This window comes from Tamandua tetradactyla, chromosome 24 (assembly GCF_023851605.1).
Source record: "Tamandua tetradactyla isolate mTamTet1 chromosome 24, mTamTet1.pri, whole genome shotgun sequence".
Lineage (NCBI taxonomy): Eukaryota > Metazoa > Chordata > Mammalia > Pilosa > Myrmecophagidae > Tamandua > Tamandua tetradactyla.
In genome coordinates this window covers 17,547,197-17,560,222 of record NC_135350.1, presented here as the reverse complement: position 1 = coordinate 17,560,222, position 13,026 = coordinate 17,547,197, and the positions used below count along the sequence as shown (strand labels likewise).

At 36.4% G+C, this 13,026-nt stretch overlaps 1 protein-coding gene across 5 annotated transcripts in view; it reads left to right on the top strand.

Annotated features, from left to right (window-relative positions):
- Positions 1–13,026, top strand: part of NPNT (nephronectin) — a 129,190-nt gene that overhangs the window by 41,478 nt on the left and 74,686 nt on the right. For all 5 annotated transcript variants that reach the window (XM_077142632.1, XM_077142630.1, XM_077142628.1 and 2 more), the window contains 4 exons: positions 335–454; positions 2,069–2,203; positions 2,486–2,608; positions 4,005–4,376. In XM_077142632.1, the coding sequence (XP_076998747.1) occupies positions 335–454; positions 2,069–2,203; positions 2,486–2,608; positions 4,005–4,376 (750 nt within the window). The remainder of the gene's footprint in view (positions 1–334; positions 455–2,068; positions 2,204–2,485; positions 2,609–4,004; positions 4,377–13,026) is intronic.

Below are 13,026 nucleotides of genomic sequence, written 5' to 3'. Positions count from 1 at the left end.
AAAATACCTCAATTCTCCACTTTTCTTGGCTATTGGAAAATTCTCCAGATAATTTATGTGGAATAAAATTTCGTATTTGCTTTCTAATTCTTCAAAAGCATCTCAGAAGACAACAGAACTTGTTAACTCCTCCTTAATCAACCCTGAGGATGTGTGTGTGTGCATTTTCTCCCTTCCCCTAGTTTTTTTTTTTACTCTCTTTAGAGTGTTGGATACTTGAGTCCTCTTTGTCGATTCAGTGACACTAATCTCAGGACAAGTGAGAAGCATACTTATTTCAGTTACAGAGTATGTTCTTTATCTCTCTGAGTTAGCTGGCCAAATCTCTTCCCAGGTGCCCTGACGTGCTCTATGGCAAACTGTCAGTATGGCTGTGATGTTGTAAAAGGACAGATCCGGTGCCAGTGCCCCTCTCCTGGCCTGCAGCTGGCTCCTGATGGGAGGACCTGCGTAGGTGAGTTGTAACATTAAGCATTTCTGTGAGCAGCTGCTCTGGGATAAAGGAGGAAAGCAAATGGTGATGAGGAAAAAGAGAAAAAGACAGTTACCTAGATCAGGTAATTAGCTACCCTTCAGAAGATAGCAGATTTTTCAGAAGAGAAAAGATCTCTGTGAATGAAACCTGGAAACTTCCTTTCCCTAAGGATAAGGGGCAGGAGGAAGCTTCAGGCAGAGGGACCCACGTTCAAAGGCGCTAGAATTCACCTGGAGCAGAAGATTTAGGAAAACATGAAGGACTCAGTATTTCTGCAATGTGAGGGGCAAAGGAGAGAGGAGACAGTAGAAGCTGAATAGTAGACAAGGATAAATTGTATGTGTGGTGAACTCTGCCTGCTGAGCCACCGTGGCCTGCCCAAGGATTAGATTTTTTTCCGTAGGGATTAGGAAAGCCAATGGTTAGGAGTCTGGGCTTTGAGTTCAGACCTGGCCCTGCCATATACTAGGTATGTGACCTTAGGCAAGAGACTTCCTTTCTTTGAGTTTGTGTCTCCTTATCTTTCAAATGGGTGTAATAGCACATGGGACCATTGTGAGGATTAAATAAGAGCGTATATGCAGAGAGCTCAGCATAAAACCTAGCATGTAGTAAGCATGCAATGAACGGAGACATTTGGTCACTCGGCAGATATTTAAAGAGTGTTTTCTATATTCCAGACACTGCCAATTGCTAGTTATATACAGTGATAAGTAAAACAGACAGGATGATGATCCTCAGAGGATGCAGAAAAGAAACATACCCAATAAAAATACAGAGCGTTCTAAAAGTTAACATGAGATACTAAAAAAAAAAAAAACAGGAAGTGTCTCCTTTAGAAAACAGTGGTCAGAGAAATCCCTGTAATAAGAACTGGAGGAAGAGCTTTGTGAAGAACCAGTCCATGAAGTCGGGGAACCCCGTTTCAGGGCAGGCAGTGGGAGAGCTTGGCTGGTGTGAGGTTTTTAAAGAGAGAAGAGCAACACGGCTGGAGTGCGGAGTGAACAGGAGGGATGGTGGCTTGAAATACAATGGATGAGGTAGATTGGGGCCAGATACTGCAGGGCCTTCAAGGAGGCAGTGAAGGAGGTGGATTTCATTCTGAAAACATGTGAAACAGATCTACGTTTCAGCCAGGTCATAGCCTCTGGGTGGGGAATGTTTTGGAGGGAGAAAGACTTACAGCCAAGAGGCTGGGTTAGAGGTTCTTAGACTAGTCAAACCTGGGAGATGGTGGCTTGGGCTGGGGAAGTGGCAGTGAGTGGAGAGATTCGAATAAAGTTTCAGAGGTAGAATTAACTGGACTTAGTCACCTGGGAGTGATGAGAAAGAGAATTGCTAAGGATAATTCCTGTTTCTAGTTCAAGCAACCAGCTGGATATAGGCACAAGCTAAGAGCATCTTGGGACAGGAGGATGAGTTGAGTTTTGGAGATGTGGACATTGTCCATGGGGGCAACCAGCTGTGTAACATTTATGATGAGCTTATTGTCTTCCAGGCAACCATTTACAGACAGCTCAGTTTTTTTATTATATGTAAAATATATTTCATCTGAATATGCTCTTCTTTCTAAGCTGTGACTTGTGTTTCCAGACATTGATGAGTGTGCCACTGGAAGAGCCTCCTGCCCTAGATTCAGGCAGTGTGTCAACACTTTCGGGAGCTACATCTGCAAGTGCCACAGAGGATTTGACCTCATGTACATCGGAGGCAGATACCAGTGTCATGGTAATGACACTCCACCATTGCCTTATTTGTTTCTTATATCGCTGAGAGGTCTTTTAGCTCTGGGGATGGGTCAGGTGTCAGGGTGGGAGGGTGTATTGCCGTTAAATAGACAGAAGTTCAGTTCAACCCCTGATGGTTCTGGATCCACATTTCTTCCATTTATCTGACAATTGTACATGGACTTCCATGTTGCAAAAAAAAAATCATTTTTTGAAACTATATTTTTCCCATCAACCTATTATCTCCCAAGTGAACCCTTTCTTTCCCCTCTTCCTGATGCAGATATAGATGAATGCGCCCTTGGCCAGCATCAGTGCAGCAGCTCTGCTCGATGTTACAACATACATGGGTCTTACAGGTGTACATGTAAAGAAGGATACCAGGGCGATGGGCTGAACTGCGTGTGTGAGTAACAGTTCTCTTCCAGCTCTATACTCCAGCAGGAAATACAGAACCACAGAAAGGCTTTTGTGAGGGAAGATAAGAAACAGTATTTTTATCACAGAAGTAAATTTTTCATAGCTAGCAATGTTAGTTTGTGCTTTCCACAAGCAATGAAATAATTTGCGCAGGTATTTTTTAAAAATTAAAGATTCGATACTACATTCTTATATTAAGAGCATCAGATTCCCATGACTGAAATCTCTCAACAGCTTCCTTTTACCTGGGGAGAAATTAAAAAGCCCTCCCTGAATATTTAATTTCATTAAAATCTGAAATAAGTGTTGGTTGGCATTAGGTTCTGATAGTGGGATAATCTGAATATGTTCTGCAGTTTTTGTTTCTTTGTTTTTTTATCTGCCAACTCCATTATAAAAAATAAATCATTCTCATCTGTATTTTCTCTACTTTCAGAACTGTTTTCTTTTTTAAAATTTATAAGCTATATTTGGAGTAGTGGCTTTGTTCATAGATAAGCATGAAAAAAAAACATAACCTTCAAGATGAAAGTTTTGCAAACCAAAAGCCATAACTTAGCATACATTTCATGTGGCAATACATAATTTAAAAAATTTTCCTGAGTAAAATATTTTCTGAAAGTCATGGGGCATAGAATCATTGGGATTAAAAGGTTTTTGTAGGGTCATTCTTGGTCAGTAATATATCATTTCGGCAGATTAAATATTGGGTTTCTTTTGGTAAAGATTATCAAGGAAAAAATTCCACAGATGATTTTGATAAATTAAAATTTATTTTTTTAAAAACAATAGTAAGAGGAAGGAAAACCAACTATAAAATAATATGCAGAATGTTTACTCAAAATGTTGGTTGAATTTAGATAAGTGCACTTGAGAAAAATATTAGTCTTTGAACAATTCTAAACATGATTTTATAATATTCATATAGCATGGGGACATTTGACATAGATTCTAAGCATATATTTCGCATATTAAAAAAACAACTTAGAATGCTTCTGTTCTCTTTTGCACTGTGCAGTTTTTAGAAACCTCATTGATTGTAGTCTGTATCCACTTTATAAATATTTATAACATTTTGTTTTTCAAATAATACATATTCATTACAAAAACACCAATATATTTTTTTGCCCACATCCAAAGGATGGACATATGTTAATATACTTATGTGTGTGTGCATATATTTACATATGTATATAGTACACACGTGCACACATTCACACATTTGTTGTTTGGAAAGCAACCTGACTTAGTAAAGAAATATTCTAAATGTGAAAGGTAAACTTAGTTGGCATGAGATGTTTCTGTGTTTGTTTTTACAGTTGATGTTTTACTTCCAAAGGAAGGATGTTTACACACTTATTTAAATCTTTTGACTTTTTCAGATATTCCAAGAGTCATGATTGAGCCTTCAGGTCCAATTTATATACCACGGGGAAATGACACCTTTTTGAAGGGTGATGCAGGACACAGTAATTTGATTCCTGATGTTGGAAGTACTAGGTGGCCTGTGAAGACCCCATATATTCCTCCAGTTATTACCAACAGACCCACTTCTAAGCCAACAACACCCCAGCCTACCCACCCCCCACCCCCTCCACCCCCAATAGAGCTCAAAACCCCACCACCACCTACCCCAGAAAGGCCAACCACCAGACTGATGACTGTAGCGCCTGCTGCCAGTACATCTCCAAGAGCGATTACAGTTGACAACAGGATACAGACAGCGCCACAGAAACCCAGAGGAGATGTGTTCAGTAAGTGAATAACTGTTTGAGCATTTTTTGCAAGTCATTTATGATAACATTTCAACCATAGCCATGCCTTGAATAAGAATCAAAGTCATAAAGGGAATTAGCTATAAAGTAGAAAATAATATATCCCTCTTGATAATTTTATTATTATAAAGAACTGTACAAAGAGTCAGTCAATTGGACACGTAGAAAAGACTGTGTGTAGAAATGGAAGGGATACCATGAAGTTATATATAGTAGATCACAGCTCCTCTACAGAATGGAAATTCTCCCAGCATGTTCAGATTTACTTGAAAACACTTAAGAGTTAGGGACCTTACTACATCCTGTGACATTTTACTTTTAACTCAACTGTTCATTCTTTTAATCAGCAAACTTTTTTAGTATCCCCAAGGTTCATCCATGTTATCACATGAACTGGGACTTTTTACTTCTTAATAATATTCCATTGCATGTATATACCACATTTTGTTTATTCATTCATCTGTTGATGGACACTTGGGTTGCTTCCATCTTTTGGCAATTGTGAATAATACTACTATCAGTGTACAAAAACCTGTTTCATTCCCTGTTTTCAATTCTTTGGGGCATATGCATAGTAGAGGGATTGCCGAGTCATAGGTAGTTCTATACTTAGTTTTGGAGGAACTGCCAAACTCTCTTTAACAGCAGCTGCACCATTTTACCAGCGATGAATGAGTGTTCCTATTTTTCCACATCTTTTCTGACACTGATAATTGTCTGTTTTTTAATAATAGCCATTCGAGTGGGTGTGAAATAGTATCTCATTGTGGTTTTGATTTGCATTTCCCTAATAGCTAATGATGTTGAGCATCTTTTCATGTGCTTTTTAGCCACTTGTCTTTGGAAAAATGTCTAGTCAAGTCTTTTGCCTATATTTTAGTTGTGTTGTTTGTCTTTTTATTGTTGAGCTTTGGGATTTCTTAAAGATTCTGGATATTAAACCCCTATAGGATATGTGGTTTCCAAATATGTTTTCCCAAAGAAGATTTTCTTTTCACTTTTGTGATAAAGTCCTTTGGTGCAGAAAAATTTTTAATTTTAATGAGATACCATCAAAATTACTTTATCTTTTGTTGCTTGTTCTTTGGGTATAAAGTCTAAGAAACCATTGTCTAATGTAAGATCATCACACTATGTCTTTAGCCCAGATCTCTCCTCAAATCTGTATTTGTTTATCACCTTCAGGAGAACCTCAGCAGTTGGCTGAAAATAATGACTCAACTTAACATGTCCAAATTGCTCCTGAAAAAAAAAAGAAAAGAAAATTAAAAAACAAATTGCTGCTGACCTCCCCCAAACATGTTTCACTCACAGCCTTTCTCACTCCAGTTTGTGGTAACTCCATCGTACTACTTAAGCCAAAGACATTGGAGCCTTCCTAGATTCCTCTTTGCAACATCCATTCTGTAAGGAAATCCTGTTTGCCCTACTTTCAGACCGTATCTGAAACGTGATCACTTCTCACAGTCTCAATTGCTACCAAGTCTTCTCTCCTCTGGTTTGCCTTTCTGAAATCCTTTATCCAGAAAAGTTGTGGATTTTCAGCATTTTTTTTTTTTATTTTTATAAAAGTAATAAGGCAACTATACTATGTATTATTTAATCAAACATGTTACATTTCTATTGTGAAGCATATGAATATTCACACTAATTTGGCTATATGAAGACAATTAGGGTACATTACTTGTAGGTTAGTTTTCCTACCTAATGCTTTACAGAAACAGCTTGCCTGTTTCAGAATTATGGGTGAGTAACTTTGGAGCTGCATTGCATAGCCTTTTAGTAGTTTCTCTCTTTCCGCTCTTGCCCCTCTGCAGCCTGTTCTCAACTTGGTAGCCAGAGTGATTTTTTAAACCATAAATGGTACTTCGCTGCTTTTGCAAAGGCACCCACTTCATTCAATGCTAGTGACTTCTTCACCTCTTTGTTCAAGTCAATTTATTAGTGAGGCTACACTGACCTCCCTGTTTAGTTCTGTAAGCTCCTCTAATCACTACCAACACCCCAGTCTCTCTGTTCTCTACTGTTTTTTTCTTTAGCATTTATCACCTTCTACCATTCTGTATTATTTACAGAATGTAATAATTTATGTACCTTCACACAGGCAAAATTTCAAATAATAAAAGCATAAAGTAAAAAATTTTTAACTTTTCATTATCTCTGAATTGCTATCATTTCCCTTATCCCTGACATTGATTTTTCTAAGTTCATAATCTATTGTTACAATATGTATCTCCAAAGGCAGGCAGGGACAGAGGCATGGGAGAAGAGAAGGAGACAAAGAAATAGATAGTAGAAGGGTAATTTAAAGAAAGCTCCTCATAATATAAAAGTAAGAAACAATTAAAAAAGAATTGTATTGTGTTTATTTTTTTTATCTCTCCTTACTAGTTTATAAGCTTCTTGAGGACAGAGATCTTTGTTTTGGTCATTGGTGTATCCCATGAAGCTAGAATGATTCCTGTCATGTCATTAGACCTTACATACTTTTGTTAAACAAAGGAATGAAAGAATAGATTACTCACAACTTTTTAGAATTAAGAAGCATTATTTATTATCAGGTACTCAAATTTTCAAAGCTAAATAAATGCAATAACATTTCATCTGAATTTATGAATTAAAAAATGTTCTTTTTAAATTGTTTCTTACTTTTATATTATGAGGAGCTTTTTTTAAATTGCCCTTCTACTATTTATTTCTTGGTCTCCTTCTCTTCTCCCATGCCTCTGTCCCTGCCTGCCTTTGGAGATACATATTGTAACAGTAGATTATGAACTTAGAAAAATCAATGTCAGTGATAAGGGAAATGATAGCAATTCAGAGACAATGAAAAGTTAAAAATTTTTACTTTATGCTTTTATTATTTGAAATCTTGCCTGTGTAAAGGTACATAAATTATTTACTGTAAGAAAGGTATAAGAAGCAACCCCTTAAAACAGTGTTTCCTTTAAGTATAAACAAAGTATAATTCATACTGGTTCAGACTGGAGTTTTTTGTACTCTTACTCCTGACACAAAAGAAAGGAGTTCAAAACAAAAAAACACATCATTTAAACTTCAAGTAAGCAGTTCAAATGTGATAATTATAATAGCCTTTTGGCATTTTATTTTGGGGCCTAAAAGCTTTAATCTAAACCAGTATTAAATGATTAATCCAAGTGTGATTTCCTGTTGCAGTCTCTATTAAATCATCTCAATTAGGCAAAATCTCTAAAATGAATAAAGTCTCTTCCAATAACTCATTCACTATGGGCGTATTCCTATGTTTAATTTAAATTCACAAAACTGTGTTTTATCCCCCTTGGGTAGTGTCAGATCCTCAAGGGTGATGGACACAGAAAGCATACTCGACGTACTTGAGTGATTCTTTCAGGAAATTACCCAACTGTTTCTTCTTTGGCCTCAGTAATTTCTGTTTCTTTAATGTTTTCTTAAAGATATTGTTTTCTTAGCAATCTGTCTGGCTTGCCCTATGAATGTTCTTTGCTTTCCAAATCTATTTAAACTATGGGATCCAAAAGATACATAATGGTAAGATCTGATCAGATACTGATTGGAAAGGTTAATTCTTTTTTAAAACAAGGTATTATAATCTGAAATATTTCTCCATTGCCAATTATCTTGTATTTTAGATTTAGAGGCAACCATTTCATCTCCAGATATTTTTCCTTCTAACTCTAACCACTCAGAAATATTTGTTGAAGAAAGTGAAATAGAATTTTATATTTAGTACAGTTTTCCTTTCATTCTCTCCAAATAATCCTTCTTGTGCTTGAACTATCTGAATTTCATTTGTTCATTCTGATACGTCCTTCCTCAAATGATCACAGTTATTTCAGATTATGGTCCTTCTTTTAACCTGATACAATTTGATACATCCATTGAAAACAAAAATTTTCTAGAAAACTATCAATTAAATCTAATATACTTTTCAATTTTAAGCATGATGTTGAGAAATAGTGAAAAGGCATTAAAAGGGATATGAAAGTTGGGTTAAAACATGAAATGGGTTTTTTTTAAACTCCAACTAAGAATAGAAGACATTGGATCAGAAGACTTACTTTTGATACTCACTTCTATTATTTATTCTGTGCAATTTTGGACAACTTACTATGCTTACCGATCACATTTTTCACATCTGTAAAACGGATGTATTATCCCTAACCTTTTTTCTCAGAGTGGTTTCAAAGATCGGACAATGCAAGTAAAACAGTTTGTGAATTATGAATTACTATGAAATGTAAAAGCTATATTTTATAGGAATAAGGATGTGGGAGAATTTAAGTAGTATGTGATTAAGACAATCATCTTTCATGTGTGATGTGAAAATATTAAGCATATTTAACCTTTAAGGACCCTACGGTTTTAGGTTGTGAATAAAAATATTATCAGATATATCTGCAGGGCTAGCCCTACTGACATGATTTGAGCAGTACTAAAGGCTCTCTGATATGGCATGAAATTCTTGTACTTTCACTGATGGTACAGACCAGTGCTTCCTAAAATGTGTTTCAGAGAACATACGCTCTCTGGGATAGGGATATTGTACAACTGTATACCTAAGAAAGTTCTGAACTCAATAAATTTGAGATATTCTAGGATTAGCTAAGATAAACAGGTTTGTTAACTGCATGATTTCTCAATACTTTAATGTGCTGATGGCCATTGTGAATCTGTAGGAGAGAAATATAATGTGCATCATTTCCCAAACAGATTTAACCATGCGATTGTTTAACTCTTAGGATTAGACTTCAATGTAACAAATTTCAGACTGGGCTGAACTAAGAAGTATGAAGATGTACTTTTCACAAGCCCAATAACCCTCTCCCGTCAGCTGATTTGCATTGTATCTAAGACACTTGAATTAATATTTTGGACTCTGGTAGAGCCTGGTGGGGTGGGCAGCGTGGGGGGGTGCGGGGCACAGCAGAAAGGTGCTGGGCAACTTTAGGACTGAAAAGCAGATTTAATGGTGGAATGCCTGGATAGAAACCAGAGGTGTGCTGTAGGGAATTGTAGAAGAGTTGGAGAAGGAACTCCAAAAACAAAAGTCTTTACCTAGTCCTGGTGTCAGAGCAGGTAGGAGCTGCTCCAGAGGAAAGAAAATAAGGAAAACTTTGACCCAGGGCCTAGAGTAAATGAAGTTGAGGGAAATGCTTTTTAGTCTAGCAATATAATGAAGTATTAACAATGAAGTTTTTTGAAAAATATTTAATGACTTGTAAAAAAAATCAGTGTTATAAAAATTTTAAGTGGAAAGAAGATAGAAAACTATGTTCACCATTTGACCCCTATTAGATATAAAATATGTGTTTATGTGTGTGCATGTGTACAAAAGTCTGGAAGAAAGAAGAGAAAAAACACAATTGTAACCACGGATATCCTGTTTATGACATTTGGGTGTTTACTGTCTTTTTAATGTGCTCATACAGGGATTTTTAATCTTGCTATCCCTTGGTGGCAGTTATTTGTTATAGCAATCACTCCTTTCAGGAGTGGGAAATAGTGGTAATATAATCCTCCTCTTTCTAGCAGGAGAGGGAATCTTGCATTTTGAAAAAGTACCCCAGGGAATTCTGATTTTTAATCATGTTAATTTTATTTAAAACATACTGATTTTGAAAAATTCATTAAAGGTCTTATTAACTTCTATTTTTAACCTCTCAAGATTTTCTTTACAATTGAGTTTATCAAGTATGTCCAGTTCTAACTAGGAAACTTAGATTACTGCAAGGAACATATCACTTGAACCAGAAAGCAGGGCTTTTGTTTGTGTTTTTTCAGAGCATAGCCGGAAGCCCATTTTAACCAGAGTAACCTAGGAGGTTTATTTAAGAAGTAGATTCCTACATCCTACAGCACATTTATTCAATCAGACATTCGAGGGATATACTTCTCAGTCTTTAAGATACAATAAAATTACATGGAACTCTTCTTAAAATAGAGATTCTGATTTAATAGGTCTGGGGTAGAACCTGCGATTCTGCATTCTTAACCAGCTCACGGGAAATGCTTCTGGTCTGCAGACCACACAGGGATCTGCATCACAGAAATCTCTAATCCTTCAAGGACAGCTCCAACTCAGAAGAGCCAAGTCATGGCTGGAGACAGATGTGGGATGTTTAAAAAATGGCAACATGCCTAAACATGTATCTGCTCATATAAATTAAGGAGGAAAGGTATTGCAGAATTGAGATTATGGAATACAATGTAATATTGTATTAGGTGCTCTGCTCCTATGAGTTGCCATTTCAAAGAACCAGACTCATTGTTGCCCAAGTGTCATGATTAGGTTCATGTGTCAGCTTGGCCAGGTGATGGTGCCCAGTTGTCTGGTCAAGCAAGCGCTGACTAATCATTACAAGACATTTCTGATTATTAAGTCATCAGCTTATTGACTGCATCCATGGCTAATTACATCTGTAGCTGATTACATCTGCAGTCAGCAAGGGGAGTGTCTTCTGCAGTTAATAATGTTTAATCTAATCACAGGAAAGCTTTACAGGGGAAGTCAGAAGAGAGAATCTCTCTTTCTACTTCAATTGGCCAGCCTCTCCTGGGGCATTCATTGAAGACCTTCACCAGACCTATCAGCTTGCTGCCTGCCCTATAGAATTTGAACCTGTGCACCCCCACAGTTGCATGAGAAACTTTTACAAAATTTCATATCTATAGATATCTCTTGCTGGTTCTGTTTCCCTAGAGAACCCTGACTAATGCACCAAGCTATTATAGAATATGAGATATGTTGAAACTCCAGGGTTCCAAGCAATAAGAAAATTGTTTCCTTTTTACTGATTCCTGCTTTGCTGCTTGCTATCCCCTGATCTTTCCCTCATTTCTCTTCCACAGGTTTTAGTCTGTGGATGATCTGATCACATTGTTCTTAGTCATGGAAATAGTACAGTCTCTGCAGTATGGATGATGAGTGAAAAAATTGTTTCTGCTGAGGGGTGAAAAGGTCTTCAAACTAGTTTGCTTTCCTGTAAACATAAGGCCTAGAGGGACCACAAGAAGATGCCTGACACCTCTCTGAAAATTGAATTTCTGCTAGGAGTGAAGTTTGAAAAAGTGAATTGCCACTGCTTACAAGTTAGGATCGGGTACTGTGAATTCTGAAAGTTTTCAAGAAAATAATAGTTCTCTCTAGAAAGAATAAATTGAATTCTTGGTGAATGTGACCAAATTCTGAAATCAACTTTTAAAAAGTTGTATGCACATTTTTTTTCAAAAATAGCTATATTATAGAGCAGTAATTAAAAGTGCTATGCCCATAGCCACTCTGTGATTTGAGGACTGTTACTAAAACTTCCTGTGCCTTTATTTTCTTTTCTTTAAGTTGAAGATAATACTAGTATCTACCTCATTGGATTGTTGTGAAAATTAAATGAGGGTACAGGTAAAACTCCTATATAGTGTGTGGCACATAATAATGATACATACATACATATATATATATATATATATTAACTATTACTACTATTGTTATCTTTGAATTCATTTATATGGTAATGATAGTGTTTCCTACTTAATTCTGATAAAAGCACATTCCTATTTTGTGTTCTAATTCTGGGTTTTTATTTTTCTGATACAGTTTATTATGGTTCATTAAAGAGTTTGTGTTATTTTTAGCCTACCAGATCCTTTTGAAACAAATTGATTTGCAAGTGAGAGCTATTACATGATTAGAGAAAATGAAAACAGAAATCTGGTTATTTAGCATATCCTTCACTTATTACCAAATAATTGGGATATTATGCTTCATTAAGGTGTTTATAGTCCCTGGTTGAACAGTTGTGACGTTAAAATAAAGATATCATCACCTCAACTTCCTTAAGGCAAATAAACAGTGGCAATGGACTTTTTAGAGATGAATTGATGGAAAACTTACATATTGATTCTGCTGAACATCAGAAATGAAAGCTTCCTTTCTTCCTTTAAATGGGTCCTATTAGCCTGAGCGCATTGACACCTACCTGTCCCTTATACTTGGTAGGCTTCAACTCCACCCCAGAAGTTGTTCATGCCTCATTCAATCCAAGCAGACTTCTTAGGTCTTAGAAAATCTATGTACTACCCTCTGTTCAGTTCTGCTGAAGCCCAATCTTCATGATTTTCTTTGGCTCAGAAGGTGAAAAGAGAATAAAACCTGTCAAGTGTTCCCTTGATCTGGAGAAGTCGTGATATGACCCTTACGGTTGTGCTTAGAAAAGAAAAGAATATCTTTTTGATATTCTATTCTCCTGGGATTGCTCCAGGCAGAACTTCAGTTAGTCTGAAACTTTATTAAAGGTACAATACAGAAAGGTGAAATAGGGGTGTCATAAGAATTGGCCTCATTACTGAGTAGCTGTGTCTATATTCTACCTTCTACCATGGAAATATTTGTTTTTTCCATTTCTGTACTTTACTCCTAGCCCAAAAGTATCTTATGAATGCTGTAGATTCTTTCTGTGGGATGAAAGCTTTGACAAAGGGATATTTCTGTGAGGATTAACAACCCTTTTCTTTTTGCTAGTAATCTATAGATGACTAAGATTTTTCTCTAATGCACTTAAGGAAATTATAGAAAGTCATTTCCAGTCTTTTGCTTGCTTCTCTGTGCTCATTTTATGCAATAATACATATG